The 16,221-nt window shown below is 44.4% G+C and overlaps 1 protein-coding gene across 1 annotated transcript; it reads right to left on the bottom strand.

Annotated features, from left to right (window-relative positions):
- Positions 1–8,988: 8,988 nt before the first annotated feature.
- Positions 8,989–14,520, bottom strand: LOC128309226 (uncharacterized). The gene is made up of 2 exons (XM_053045603.1): positions 11,406–14,520; positions 8,989–9,806 (listed from the first exon to the last, which is right to left on the bottom strand). The coding sequence occupies exons 1-2, from the start codon at positions 14,518–14,520 to the stop codon at positions 8,989–8,991; spliced, it is 3,933 nt and encodes a 1,310-aa protein (XP_052901563.1).
- Positions 14,521–16,221: the final 1,701 nt, after the last annotated feature.

Genomic DNA, 16,221 nt, shown 5'->3' with positions numbered 1-16,221 from the left:
GAAAACCATCGAAAAACTGCTTCAAAAACTACAAGTTTTCGAATGTATAGTACCAGAAGAGCATACCACGGAAGAAGTAGCACCTAGTACAGCAATTTTGCTCGAAAACCACCGAAAAACTGCTTCAAAAACTACCAGTCTACGAATTTATAGTTCCAGGAGAGCATACCACGGAAGGAGTAGCACCTAGTACAGCAATTTTGCTCGAAAACCACCAAAAAACTGCTTCAAAAACTACCAGTTTTCGAATGTATAGTACCAGAGAGCATACCACGGAAGAAGTAGCACCTAGTACAGCAATTTTGTTCGAAAACCACCAAAAAACTGCTTCAAAAACTACCGGTTTTCGAATGTATAGTACCAGAAGAGCATACCACGGAAGAAGTAGCACCTAGTATAGCAATTTTGCTCGAAAACTACCGAAAAGCTGCTTCAAAAACTACCAGTTTTGGAGTGTTCAGTACCAGAAGAGCATACCACGGAAGAAGTAGCACCTAGTACAGCAGTGTAGCTCGAAAACCACCGAAAAACTGCTTCAAAAACTACCAGTTTTCGAATGTATAGTACCAGACGAGCATACCACGGAAAAAGTAGCACCTAGTACAGCAATTTTGCTCGAAAACCACCGAAAAACTGCTTCAAAAACTACCAGTTTTGGAATGTATAGTACCAGAAGAGCATACCACGGAAGAAGTAGCACCTAGTACAACAATTTTGCTCGAAAACCACCGAAAAGCGGCTCAAAAACTACCAGTTTTGGAATGTTCAGTACCAGAAGAGCATACCACGGAAGAGGTAGCACCTAGTACAACAATTTTGCTCGAAAACCATCGAAAAACTGCTTCAAAAACTACAAGTTTTCGAATGTATAGTACCAGAAGAGCATACCACGGAAGAAGTAGCACCTAGTACAGCAATTTTGCTCGAAAACCACCGAAAAACTGCTTCAAAAACTACCAGTTTCGAATGTATAGTACCAGGAGAGCATACCACGGAAGAAGTAGCACCTAGTACAGCAATTTTGCTCGAAAACCACCGAAAAACTGCTTCAAAAACTACCAGTTTTCGAATGTATAGTACCAGGAGAGCATACCACGGAAGAGGTAGCACCTAGTACAGCAATTTTGCTCGAAAACCACCGAAAAACTGCTTCAAAAACTACCAGTTTTCGAATGTATAGTACCAGAAGAGCATACCACGGAAGAAGTAGCACCTAGTACAACAATTTGGCTCGAAAACCACCGAAAAACTGCTTCAAAAACTACCAGTTTTCGAATGTATAATACCAGAAGAGCATACCACGGAAGAGGTAGCACCTAGTACAACAATTTTGCTCGAAAACCACCGAAAAACTGCTTCAAAAACTACCAATTTTCGAATGTATAGTACCAGGAGAGCATACCAAGGAAGAAGTAGCACCTAGTACAACTATTTTGCTCGAAAACCATCGAAAAACTGCTTCAAAAACTACCAGTTTTCGAATGTATAGTACCAAAAGAGCATACCTCGGAAGAAGTATCACCTCATGCAGCAATTTTGCTTCAAAACCACCGAAAAACTGCTTCAAAAACTACCAGTTTTCGAGTGTTCAGTACCAGAAGAGCATACCACGGAAGAAGTAGCACCTAGTACAGCAATTTTGCTCGAAAACCATCGAAAAACTGCTTCAAAAACTACCAGTTTTCGAATGTATAGCACCAGAAGAGCATACCACGGAAGAAGTAGCACCTAGTACAGCAATTTTGCTCGAAAACCACCGAAAATCTGCTTCAAAAACTACCAGTTTTGGATGTCTAGTACCAGGAGAGCATACCACGGAAGAAGAAGCAGCTAGTACAGCAATTTTGTTCGAAAACCACCGAAAAAATGCTTCAAAACTACCAGTCTACGAATCTATAGTTCCAGGAGAGCATAACACGGAAGAAGTAGCACCTAGTACAGCAATTTTGCTTGTAAATCACCGAAAAACTGCTTCAAAAACTACCAGTTTTCGATTGTATAGTACCAGAAGAGCATACCACGGAAGAAGTAGCACCTAGTACAGCAATTTTGCTTGTAAACCACCGAAAAACTGCTTCAAAAACTACCAGTTTTCGATTGTATAGTACCAGAAGAGCATACCACGGAAGAAGTAGCACCTAGTACAACAATTTTGCTCGAAAACCACCGAAAAAATGCTTCAAAAACTACCAGTTTCGAATGTATAGTTCCAAGAGAGCATACCACGGAAGAAGTAGCACCTAGTACAACAATTTTTGCTCGAAAACCATCGAAAAACTGCTTCAAAAACTACAAGTTTTCGAATGTTCAGTACCAGAAGAGCATACCACGGAAAAGTATAACCTCATGCAGCAATTTTGCTCGAAAACCACCGAAAAACTGCTTTAAAAACTACCAGTTTTCGAATGTATAGTACCAAGAGAGCATACCACGGAAGAAGTAGCACTTAGTACAGCAATTTTGCTCGAAAACCACCGAAAAACTGCTTCAAAAACTACCAGTTTTCGAATGTATAGTACCAGAAGAGCATACCACGGAAGAGGGTAGCACCTAGTACAACAATTTTGCTCGAAAACCACCGAAAAACTGCTTCAAAAACTACCAGTTTTCGAATGTATAGTACCAGAAGAGCATACCACGGAAGAGGTAGCACCTAGTACAACAATTTCGCTCGAAAACCACCGAAAAGCTGCTTCAAAAACTACCAGTTTTGGAGTGTTCAGTACCAGAAGAGCATACCACGGAAGAGGTAGCACCTAGTACAACAATTTTGCTCGAAAACCATCGAAAAACTGCTTCAAAAACTACAAGTTTTCGAATGTATAGTACCAGAAGAGCATACCACGGAAGAAGTAGCACCTAGTACAGCAATTTTGCTCGAAAACCACCGAAAAACTGCTTCAAAAACTACCAGTCTACGAATTTATAGTTCCAGGAGAGCATACCACGGAAGGAGTAGCACCTAGTACAGCAATTTTGCTCGAAAACCACCAAAAAACTGCTTCAAAAACTACCAGTTTTCGAATGTATAGTACCAGAGAAGCATACCACGGAAGAAGTAGCACCTAGTACAGCAATTTTGTTCGAAAACCACCAAAAAACTGCTTCAAAAACTACCGGTTTTCGAATGTATAGTACCAGAAGAGCATACCACGGAAGAAGTAGCACCTAGTACAGCAATTTTGCTCGAAAACTACCGAAAAGCTGCTTCAAAAACTACCAGTATTGGAGTGTTCAGTACCAGAAGAGCATACCACGGAAGAAGTAGCACCTAGTACAGCAGTGTAGCTCGAAAACCACCGAAAAACTGCTTCAAAAACTACCAGTTTTCGAATGTATAGTACCAGACGAGCATACCACGGAAAAAGTAGCACCTAGTACAGCAATTTTGCTCGAAAACCACCGAAAAACTGCTTCAAAAACTACCAGTTTTGGAATGTATAGTACCAGAAGAGCATACCACGGAAGAAGTAGCACCTAGTACAACAATTTTGCTCGAAAACCACCGAAAAGCGGCTCAAAAACTACCAGTTTTGGAATGTTCAGTACCAGAAGAGCATACCACGGAAGAGGTAGCACCTAGTACAACAATTTTGCTCGAAAACCATCGAAAAACTGCTTCAAAAACTACAAGTTTTCGAATGTATAGTACCAGAAGAGCATACCACGGAAGAAGTAGCACCTAGTAGAGCAATTTTGCTCGAAAACCATCGAAAAACTGCTTCAAAAACTACCAGTTTTGGAATGTTCAGTACCAGAAGAGCATACCACGGAAGAGGTAGCACCTAGTACAACAATTTCGCTCGAAAACCACCGAAAAGCTGCTTCAAAAACTACCAGTTTTCGAATGTATAGTACCAGGAGAGCATACCACGGAAGAGGTAGCACCTAGTACAGCAATTTTGCTCGAAAACCATCGTAAAACTGCTTCAAAAACTACCAGTTTTCGAATGTATAGTACCAGAAGAGCATACCACGGAAGAAGTAGCACATAGTACAGCAATTTTGCTCGAAAACCACCAAAAAACTGCTTCAAAAACTACCAGTTTTCGAATGTATAGTACCAAAAGAGCATCCACGGAAGAAGTAGCACCTAGTACAGCAATTTTGCTCGAAAACCACCGAAAAACTGCTTCAAAAACTACCAGTTTTGGAATGTCTAGTACCAGAAGAGCATACCACGGAAGAGAGTAGCACCTAGTACAGCAATTTCGCTCGAAAACCACCGAAAAACTGCTTCAAAAACTACCAGTTTTCGAATGTATAGTACCAGGAGAGAATACCACGGAAGATGGTAGCACCTAGTACAGCAATTTTGCTCGAAACCACCGAAAAACTGCTTCAAAAACTACCAGTTTTCGAATGTTTAGTACCAGAAGAGCATACCACGGAAGAAGTAGCACCTAGTACAGCAATTTTGCTCGAAAACCACCGAAAAACTGCTTCAAAAACTACCAGTTTTGGAATGTATAGTACCAGAAGAGCATACCACGGAGGAAGTAGCACCTAGTACAACAATTTTGCTCGAAAACCACCGAAAAGCTGACCAGTTTTGGAATGTTCAGTACCAGTAGAGCATTCCACGGAAGAGGTAGCACCTAGTACAACAATTTTGCTCGAAAACCATCGAAAAACTGCTTCAAAAACTACAAGTTTTCGAATGTATAGTACCAGAAGAGCATACCACGGAAGAAGTAGCACCTAGTACAGCAATTTTGCTCGAAAACCACCGAAAAACTGCTTCAAAAACTACCAGTTTTGGAATGTATAGTACCAGAAGAGCATACCACGGAGGAAGTAGCACCTAGTACAACAATTTTGCTCGAAAACCACCGAAAAGCTGCTTCAAAAACTACCAGTTTTGGAATGTTCAGTACCAGTAGAGCATACCACGGAAGAGGTAGCACCTAGTACAGCAATTTTGCTCGAAAACCACCGAAAATCTGCTTCAAAAACTACCAGTTTTGGAATGTCTAGTACCAGGAGAGCATACCACGGAAGAAGTAGCAGCTAGTTAAGCAATTTTGTTCGAAAACCACCGAAAAAATGTTTCAAAACTACCAGTCTACGAATCTATAGTTCCAAGAGAGCATACCACGGAAGAAGTAGCACCTAGTACAGCAATTTTGCTCGAAAACCACCGAAAAACTGCTTCAAAAACTACCAGTTTTCGAATATATAGTTCCAGGAGAGCATAACACGGAAGAAGTAGCACCTAGTACAACAATTTTGCTCGACAACCATCGAAAAACTGCTTCAAAAACTACCAGTTTTCGAATGTATAGTACCAGAAGAGCATACCACGGAAGAAGTATAACCTCATGCAGCAATTTTGCTCGAAAACCACCGAAAAACTGCTTCAAAAACTACCAGTTTTCGAATGTATAGTACCAGAAGAGCATACCACGGAAGAAGTAGCACCTAGTACAGCAATTTTGCTCGAAAACCACCGAAAAACTGCTTCAAAAACTACCAGTTTTCGAATGTATAGTACCAGGAGAGAAAACCACGAAAGAGATAGCACCTAGTACAGCAATTTTGCTCGAAAACCACCGAAAAACTGCTTCAAAAACTACCAGTTTTCGAATGTATAGTACCAGAAGAGCATACCACGGAAGAAGTAGCACCTAGTACAGCAATTTTGCTCGAAAACCACCGAAAAACTGCTTCAAAAACTACCAGTTTTGGAATGTATAGTACCAGAAGAGCATACCACGGAGGAAGTAGCACCTAGTACAACAATTTCGCTCGAAAACCACCGAAAAGCTGCTTCAAAAACTACCAGTTTTGGAATGTTCAGTACCAGAAGAGCATACCACGGAAGAGGTAGCACCTAGTACAACAATTTTGCTCGAAAACCATCGAAAAACTGCTTCAAAAACTACAAGTTTTCGAATGTATAGTACCAGAAGAGCATACCACGGAAGAAGTAGCACCTAGTACAGCAATTTTGCTCGAAAACCACCGAAAAACTGCTTCAAAAACTACCAGTCTACGAATTTATAGTTCCAGGAGAGCATACCACGGAAGGAGTAGCACCTAGTACAGCAATTTTGCTCGAAAACCACCGAAAAACTGCTTCAAAAACTACCAGTTTTGGAATGTATAGTACCAAGAGAGCATACCACGGAAGAGGTAGCACCTAGTACAACAATTTTGCTCGAAAATCACCGAAAAATTGCTTCAAAAACTACCAGTTATGGAGTGTTCAGTACCAGAAGAGCATACCACGGAAGAGGTAGCACCTAGTACAACAATTTTGCTCGAAAACCATCGAAAAATTGCTTCAAAAACTACCAGTTTTCGAATGTATAGTACCAGAAGAGCATACCACGGAAGAAGTAGCACCTAGTACAGCAATTTTGTTCGAAAACCACCAAAAAACTGCTTCAAAAACTACCGGTTTTCGAATGTATAGTACCAGAAGAGCATACCACGGAAGAAGTAGCACCTAGTACAGCAATTTTGCTCGAAAACTACCGAAAAGCTGCTTCAAAAACTACCAGTTTTGGAGTGTTCAGTACCAGAAGAGCATACCACGGAAGAAGTAGCACCTAGTACAGCAATTTCGCTCGAAAACCACCGAAAAGCTGCTTCAAAAACTACCAGTTATGGAGTGTTCAGTACCGGAAGAGCATACCACGGAAGAAGTAGCACCTAGTACAGCAATTTTGCTCGAAAACCACCGAAAAACTGCTTCAAAAACTACCAGTTTTCGAATGTATAGTACCAGAAGAGCATACCACGGAAGAGGTAGCACCTAGTACAGCAATTTTGCTCGAAAACCATCGAAAAACTGCTTCAAAAACTACAAGTTTTCGAATGTATAGTACCAGAAGAGCATACCACGGAAGAAGTAGCACCTAGTACAGCAATTTTGCTCGAAAACCACCGAAAAACAGCTTCAAAAACTACCAGTTTTGGAATGTTCAGTACCAGAAGAGCATACCACGGAAGAGGTAGCACCTAGTACAACAATTTTTGCTCGAAAACCATCGAAAAAACTGCTTCAAAAACTACAAGTTTTCGAATGTATAGTACCAGAAGAGCATACCACGGAAGAAGTAGCACCTAGTACAGCAATTTTGCTCGAAAACCACCAAAAAAACTGCTTCAAAAACTACCAGTTTTCGAATGTATAGTACCAGAAGAGCATACCACGGAAGAAGTAGCACCTAGTACAGCAATTTTGCTCGAAAACCACCGAAAAACTGCTTCAAAAACTACCAGTTTTGGAATGTCTAGTACCAGAAGAGCATACCACGGAAGAAGTAGCACCTAGTACAGCAATTTGGCTCGAAAACCACCGAAAAGCTGCTTCAAAAACTACCAGTTTTGGAATGTATAGTACCAGAAGAGCATACCACGGAGGAAGTAGCACCTAGTACAACAATTTTGCTCGAAAACCACCGAAAAGCTGCTTCAAAAACTACCAGTTTTGGAATGTTCAGTACCAGTAGAGCATACCACGGAAGAGGTAGCACCTAGTACAACAATTTTGCTCGAAAACCATCGAAAAACTGCTTCAAAAACTACCAGTTTTCGAATGTATAGTACCAGAAGAGCATACCACGGAAGAAGTAGCACCTAGTACAACAATTTTGCTCGAAAACCACCGAAAAATTGCTTCAAAAACTACCAGTCTACGAATTTATAGTTCCAGAAGAGCATACCACGGAAGAAGTAGCACCTAGTACAGCAATTTTGCTCGAAAACCACCAAAAAACTGCTTCAAAAACTACCAGTTTTCGAATGTATAGTACCAGAAGAGCATACCACGGAAGAAGTAGCACCTAGTACAGCAATTTTGCTCGAAAACCACCGAAAAACTGCTTCAAAAACTACCAGTCTAAGCATCATTAGTACCAGAAGAGAATACCACGGAAGAGGTAGCACCTAGTACAGCAATTTTGCTCGAAAACCACTGAAAAACTGCTTCAAAAACTACCAGTTTTCGAATGTATAGTACCAGAAGAGCATACCACGGAAGAAGTAGCACCTAGTACAGCAATTTTGCTCGAAAACCACCGAAAAACTGCTTCAAAAACTACCAGTTTTCGAATGTATAGTACCAGAATAGCATACCACGGAAGAAGTAGCACCTAGTACAGCAATTTTGCTCGAAAACCACCGAAAAACTGCTTCAAAAACTACCAGTTTTGGAATGTCTAGTACCAGAAGAGCATACCACGGAAGAGGTAGCACCTAGTACAGCAATTTTGCTCGAAAACCACCGAAAAACTGCTTCAAAAACTACCAGTTTTCGAATGTATAGTACCAGAAGAGCATACCACGGAAGAAGTAGCACCTAGTACAGCAATTTGGCTCGAAAACCACCGAAAATCTGCTTCAAAAACTACCAGTTTTCGAATGTATAGTACCAGAAGAGCATATCGAGGAGGAAGTAGCACCTAGTACAGCAATTTTGCTCGAAAAACCACCGAAAAACTGCTTCAAAAACTACCAGTTTTGGAGTGTTCAGTACCAGAAGAGCATACCACGGAAAAGGTAGCACCTAGTACAACAATTTTGCTCGAAAACCATCGAAAAACTGCTTCAAAAACTACCAATTTTGGAATGTATAGTAACCAGAAGAGCATACCACGGAAGAAGTAGCACCTAGTAACGGCAATTTTGCTCGAAAACCACCGAAAAACTACTTCAAAAACTACCAGTGTTGCGAACGCAACAGGGCAACAAACACGCGACACGAGAAAATTCACTTTTTCTTAATACGTTTATTTAATACCTTAATAGTAGGCTCACGGGGACGAATTAAAAAATCAAGCGTGTTCTTTAGCGCGGTTGGCTTGTTACTGGGGCCCAGTTCGCCTGATTGCACGCGTGTCCTCCGGTCATCGCCTTTGCCAACAGGTCATCCCTTTTCCTTCGTGTGTGAGTGAGCGCGCCGGACTTTCTCCACTCAGGGCTAGATTCACTCACGCCCGCGCTTTCTGTCAAACCGGCTGTCATCGACGTTGATGTTTGTCAACACTGGCCCCCAGTGTTTTGACTTGTCAAAGCACTTCCCTGTCTGTCGATGTCAATAGCTGCTATCTTAACCGCCGGTCGTTCGCACGTCGTTCCGTTCGCTAGACGCACGTGTACTCGACGAACCGCACCGTCCTTCGATTGTATTGCGCGTATTACTCGCCCTTTTGGCCAACAGCCGCGCGGGAGAGTTTCATCCACAATCAAGACTACGTCTCCTTCCTTGAGCGGTTCACGGGGCTGATACCACTTTGTCCTTCGGGTCAGGGTAGGAAGGTAGGCTGCCACCCATTTTCGCCAAAATATATTCGCGTAGATTTGTGACGTTTTCCAATTGTTGCGCAGCGTGTCCGGCGAGTCGTCTATAGTCACAAACGGCTTTACTCCAGCTGATGAACCTAAAAGCAAGTGATTTGGGGTTATTGGTTCATCCTCCTCACTATCAATTGGCACATCCGTCAACGGACGAGCGTTCACTATATGCTCGACTTCGATCAGCCAACTGCTGAGTACCGCGTCCGTTGGGTGTCGCGTGAATCGGATGTTGTGTAAAGTCTGCTTGACCGTCCGGATTAATCGCTCCCACGCTCCCCCAAAGTGTGGTGCGGCTGGCGGATTGAAGACCCATTGAGTGTTCGGTAAGTTCATCGTCTCGATCATCTCATCCATGTCTACTTCTTTTAGGGCCTCTCGAAGTTCGCGGCTCGCTCCGACAAAATTTGTTCCTCGATCCGAGTAGATTTCCACCGGCGTTCCACGACGAGCTATGAAATTCCTCACCGCTAGTATGCACGCACTGGTCGACAACGACGGAACTGTTTCAATATGGATAGCGCGCACCGTTAGACAGGTAAACAGTACCCCCCATCGTTTTTGCGTCTTCCGTCCATCAGCCACAATGAACGGTCCAAAGTAGTCGATTCCGGTGTAGCTAAACGGGCGTGAAAACGGCGATAATCTCGCCACGGGTAAATCTCCCATCATGGGCTCGCATACAGCAGCTTTACGCAGTCTACAGAACTGGCAATTGGTTCTCACTCTATGGCATGCTGTTCTTAACGCGGGGACATCAAATCTTTGTCGTACTTCGTTGATAACCGTCTGGTGATTTTGATGCCTATACCTACGGTGATAATCGTCTACAATGAGATCGGTGACTTTGCCATCTTTTGGTAGGATGATCGGTCTCTTGGTATCGTAGCACGCATGACTGCAGGCATCGATTCTGCCTTTGACGCGTAGTATTCCATCATTATCCATATAAGGACTACGTTTCACCAGACGGCTGTTGCGAGACAATGCCCTTCTGTGGCTGGTGGCAGTGGTTTGATCCATCAGCAAGCGATATTCCTCGGGATACGTACACCTTTGCACCTCTCTGATGATAGTCCGTTCAGCTAGTTGCATTTCTCGAGCAGTTAAGGGACCTGTCTGACGGTTCAACGGTTGTCGAGCGTTGTTGAGAAATCGCCACATGTACCCGACTGATCTTAGCAACCGCTTCCACCTCGAAAAACGATCGAAATCAATTATCGCACAGGTAGACACATGAGTGTTGATGATCTTCCGTTGCTCCTCTTCGGTGGTTGACGTCGGGGATGATTCGTAAGTCCAACTTATTTCTGCAGACGATAAGAACTGTGGACCTGTAAACCAGTGGCTTGCCGTTAGATGTGCGCTGAGCTTGGACCATTTAGTTGCTTCATCGGCCACGTTGAAATGCGTTGATATCCAGCGCCACTCCCTTACATCAGTCTCCTCTAGAATCTCGCCTACACGATGGGCCACGAATGTGCTGTATCTTCGGTGATCCGACCGCAGCCAGCAGATTACGTCCTTAGAGTCTGTCCAGAAAAAGGTACGGTGCACCTTCTGTCGATGAGATTTCTTTATCGCCTGTGCTAGGCGAGTACCCAACACTGCTGCTTGTAGCTCTAGTCTTGGAACTGACATATACTTAAGAGGTGCTACCCTTGTTTTCCCACCTACGAGGATGACTTCGATGTTCCCGTTTTGTTCGTAACGGAAGTAAGCGACTGCAGCGAATCCGTCAATCCCCGCATCTACAAAGATATGAAGCTGTAGATTATTTTCGTACAATTCGATTTGTCGCCGATAACATCGTGGAATGGAAATGCTCTCGAGCACCGATAAACATTTCGTCCAACTCCGCCACTTTTCATACTGTACCGAAGGGATCTCTTGATCCCATCCTATACCTGCTCGCCATACTTCTTGCAGAATGATTTTGAGGTAGAACAAAAATCCGGCGATCAATCCCAATGGGTCGTAAATCGACATAAGCAAACTTAATAGTTGGCGCTTTGTTGGTACTGCTTTGCCGTCTAGGAAGCTTTCGAGCGATGACGGAGTTTTGAAGCAGAAGGTGTCGCTCCGCGAGTCCCACCACATACCTAGGACCTTATTTGGTGTCGAGCTGGGCTCCAAGGTTAGGTCCTTTTGTTGGTGTTCGCTACTGTCGACGGCTTGGAGAACTTCCACTGAGTTGGACATCCAATTATGAAGCGGAAACCCGCCCTGAGAGTGAATGAACGTCACATCTTCCGTTAATTTGATGGCCTCGGTTACCTCTTCAACGCTTGCCAGCATATCATCGACGTAATGGTCCTCTTTGATGCATTTCACTGCCTCGGGGTATTGCTCACCAAATCGATCCGCATTAAGGTTCTTCACGTACTGGGCACAGCTTGGCGAGCATGAGGCTCCGAACGTCATCCTAAGCATGACGTACTCGTCCGGTTCAGCTTGCTCGGGGTTCCACTTCCAAAGAAAACGTTGACTTTGCAGGTCTTGTTCATTTATGCGGACCTGGTGGTACATTTCGGATATGTCCGCTGCCACCGCTATTTTTCGCTCCCGAAAGCGTTGTAAAACACTTGAAAGCGGCGCGAGGAAATCTGGTCCTGTAGATAAGGCGGAGTTCAATGAGTGTCCGCGAAAGATTGCAGCGGCGTCCCACACAATTCGAACTTTATTAGGCTTGTTCGGATTGAACACAGGGAATATAGGTAAATACCACACCCGTGGATGGTTTGATAGCTTCTCTTCAACGGTTAAGTGGCGGATGTAGCCTTTCTCTACGTACTCTCTCATCTTTGCATTCATGACGTCTCTGAGCTTTTGATCTTTGCTCATTTTTCGCTCGAGACAGTCCATTCGTTTCAGCGCTAAGCTTCGGTTTTTAGGGAGTACGGTATCGTTATATCGCCATAGTAGCCCCGTAGAGTATCTACCCTCCACTAAATTCGTATGCTTAGCCAAAAGTTCCAAAGCTCGTTCATCCTCTTTGGACCGGATAACGTCATTGACCACCCCTCGCGGGGCTTCTAAAGCAAAGCTTCCCTTCAGGGCATTATCTATTCTTATCTCGATGTCTCGGCACTCGCATAGTTGGGCACGATGTGACGATATTGTTTCGCGTACAACGGGATAACGTCCACTGCTGCTGCATAGGCCTGATACCACCCATCCAAGACGCGTTTTTGTTGCGACCGGTTCGTCGATAAGTCCTTCTACGGTTTTAAGGGGACGGGTTAAATGATAATTATCCATACCTAGTAGTATCCGAGGGGCTGCAGCGCTGAATGATGGAATCGGCAGGGAGGATAGATGTACGTATTTTGCGCCGAATTGGTCCATATCGAGGCTTTGTGTGGGTAGTCCTAGTCTACGAACCGTGCGGATGGCCGGTACCCTATAATGGCGATCATGGCCTCGAATGCCCGAGATGTTGATGCTGACTTCAACCGACTCCGGTTCATCGCGGTGCTGGCCCCCGGTCCAACTGAGGCAGAGAGGTTTCGGATTACCGCTAAGACCAAGCTCCTGGGCTAGAGTGTGTTCCATCAGGCTAACAGACGAGCCTTCATCCAGTAACGCGATCACATTTACTTCTCGTTTATGGGCGCGTAGGGTGATTGGAATATATCGCAGCAATACTTCGCGATGAGTTCCTACGGAATGAGAATTAGTGCTTTCGTACTTGCCAGGATGTTCCTTGGTTTGATAATTATGAAGTAGCGTGTGGTGTCTCTGGGAACATCCAGCCTTTCCACAGGGTTGTTGAAGCCGGCACTGGTTTTGATGTCGTCTTAAGCAACATTTGCACACGTGATGATCGTTCACGTATTTCCAACGGTTCTCGGCACTCATCCTCAGGAACACATCACATTCAGTCAGGCGACTGCACTCGTCGTCACACGCACATTTTCTTAGCTCGGTTTTGCTCGATTCAGCTTGTCTTACAGTCGATAAGACTTTCTGGCGAGGCTGAGTGGTTGTATGGCTTGGTGAGTGGACGTTGACGTGTTTAGGAGATTGCTTTTCGTCGCGAGCGGCTGGTCTTGGGCTTACCCGTAACGCACCATTTCTAACCTTCGTCATCCATCGCGCAAACTGTGCTAGAGTGACACTCGGGAGGGCATCACAGTGCATACCCCAGTTGAGGCGCAGTACTGGTGGGAGACGCGCTACTAGCTCCTCAAGCAGAGGCCCATCGTACGTATTCTCCACACCGCTTTTCCTCACTGTTGCGCAGATTTCCTCTACTTCCAGGCCGTACTCAACTAACGTCTCTAATTTTTCCATTTTAGGTAACGGAGCTTGTCGTATCTTGTCTCGTAGTGTGGCAATAACGAGTTCTGGTCGTCCATACATCGACCTCAACGTTTCTAGAACTTCCGAGAGGTTATCCCCGTAATAGAGGCGACGCTTTACAGCTTTCAGTGCATGGCCCTTCAGCGCTTCTCGCAGGCGTTGCATATTTTCGCCATCGCTATATCCGCACAACCGTGTTGATTCCTCAAACGATGCACAAAACATATCCCATTCATCGGGATCGCCGGAAAATATGGGCAGCTTTCCGCTTACGACCTTTCTTGCTGAAGCCTGGCTGCGCGTTATTTCGCCCTCGGTGAAATTCGTGTGGTCGAATGCGGTAGAACACGGATGCATGAACCCGATTGCACCCCGTGGGTCGGCTCCATTTCGGTTCGTCTCCATTTTGCGTTCCATGGAAGACAGTCTCTCCATGATGGTAGCAAGCGTGCTGGAAAGCATTGTACTGGCCGCCTGAGACTTACACCTGGAACACTTCCATCCTCTTCCTAGCGCAGCTTCGCCTTCGTCGACGCACGCTACATGATGTTTTCGGGCACACTCACTACATTTCGCCGTTTCGCCTCCTAATGCTCGGTCACAGGAAGCGCATGGTTCCTCGATCGGTAAACTGCCAAACGGGGCGGTACACTTTTCCATACACGCCTTAATCCCCTCGAACATTCGGCTTATCTCCTTCATCGAATCGGGTTGGCCTTCAACGGCCGGGGTTGACACAACGTTCTGCTCGATCGGGTTTGGTCTGCAGTTATCGCACATCCACTCGCGATCATAAATTGTTTCATCCTCTTTGATACACTGAAGATGGAACCAATCTTCGCAAGCGTCGCACGCGACCATCTTATCTTCCTTTACTGCCTTACAGATTACGCACGGCTTTTGGTTCTCCATTGTTCAATCCTACTTTCAGTCCGATCACGAGCGTTCCGCGATTAGTAAATGTTCCGAATTTCCTCAGGAATCTTACAATGACTTGCAACGCGGTAACTATTGAACTCTGACACCGTGGTAGTGAAAAGCAAGCTCTTCCGATTTTCCTCAAGAGTGGAACTGATTTTCACACGTATTCACAGCACCTAAGTTTCTCTCGCGAGGACACAGGCAGTCTTTCGAACTGGATAATTAGCTTGTATAATACGAGCTTGATTTTTTAAAATGTTGCGAACGCAACAGGGCAACAAACACGCGACACGAGAAAATTCACTTTTCTTAATACGTTTATTTAATACCTTAATAGTAGGCTCACGGGGACGAATTAAAAAATCAAGCGTGTTCTTTAGCGCGGTTGGCTTGTTACTGGGGCCCAGTTCGCCTGATTGCACGCGTGTCCTCCGGTCATCGCCTTTGCCAACAGGTCATCCCTTTTCCTTCGTGTGTGAGTGAGCGCGCCGGACTTTCTCCACTCAGGGCTAGATTCACTCACGCCCGCGCTTTCTGTCAAACCGGCTGTCATCGACGTTGATGTTTGTCAACAACCAGTCTTCGAATGTATAGTACCAGAAGAGCATACCACGGAAGAAGTAGCACCTAGTACAGCAATTTTGCTCGAAAACCACCGAAAATCTGCTTCAAAAACTACCAGTTTTCGAATGTATAGTACCAGAAGAGCATATCACGGAGGAAGTAGCACCTAGTACAGCAATTTTGCTCGAAAACCACCGAAAAACTGCTTCAAAAACTACAAGTTTTCGAGTGTTCAGTACCAGGAGAGCATACCACGGAAGAAGTAGCACCTAGTACAACAATTTTGCTCGAAAACCACCGAAAAACTGCTTCAAAAACTACCAGTTTTGGAATGTATAGTACCAGAAGAGCATACCACGGAATAAGTAGCACCTCATGCAGCAATTTTGCTCGAAAACCACCGAAAAACTGCTTCAAAAACTACCAGTTTTCGAGTGTTCAGTACCAGAAGAGCATACCACGGAAGAAGTAGCACCTAGTACAGCAATTTTGCTCGAAAACCACCGAAAACCTGCTTCAAAACTACCAGTCTACGAACTTATAGTTCCAGGAGAGCATACCACGGAAGAAGTAGCACCTAGTACAGCAATTTTGCTCGAAAACCACCAAAAAACTGCTTCAAAAACTACCAGTCTACGAATCTATAGTTCCAGGAGAGCATACCACGGAAGAAGTAGCACCTAGTACAGCAATTTTGCTTGTAAACCACCGAAAAACTGCTTCAAAAACTACCAGTTTTCGAATGTATAGTACCAGAAGAGCACACCACGGAAGAACTAGCACCTAGTACAGCAATTTTGCTCGAAAACCACCGAAAAACTGCTTCAAAACCTATCAGTTTTCGAATGTATAGTACCAGAAGAGCATACCACGGAAGAAGTAGCACCTAGTACAGCAATTTTGCTCGAAAACCACCGAAACACTGCTTCAAAACTACCAGTCTACGAATCAATAGTACCAGAAGAGAATACCACGGAAGAGGTAGCACCTAGTACAGCAATTTTGCTCGAAAACCACCAAAAAACTGCTTCAAAAACTACCAGTTTTCGAATGTATAGTACCAAGAGAGCATACCACGGAAGAAGTAGCACCTAGTACAGCAATTTTGCTTGTAAACCACCGAAAAAC

The sequence above is a fragment of the Anopheles moucheti genome, unplaced genomic scaffold (assembly GCF_943734755.1).
Source record: "Anopheles moucheti unplaced genomic scaffold, idAnoMoucSN_F20_07 U2, whole genome shotgun sequence".
Taxonomy (NCBI): domain Eukaryota; kingdom Metazoa; phylum Arthropoda; class Insecta; order Diptera; family Culicidae; genus Anopheles; species Anopheles moucheti.
The sequence above is the reverse complement of the archived record's forward strand: the minus strand, read 5'-3'. Positions and strand labels throughout refer to the sequence as shown.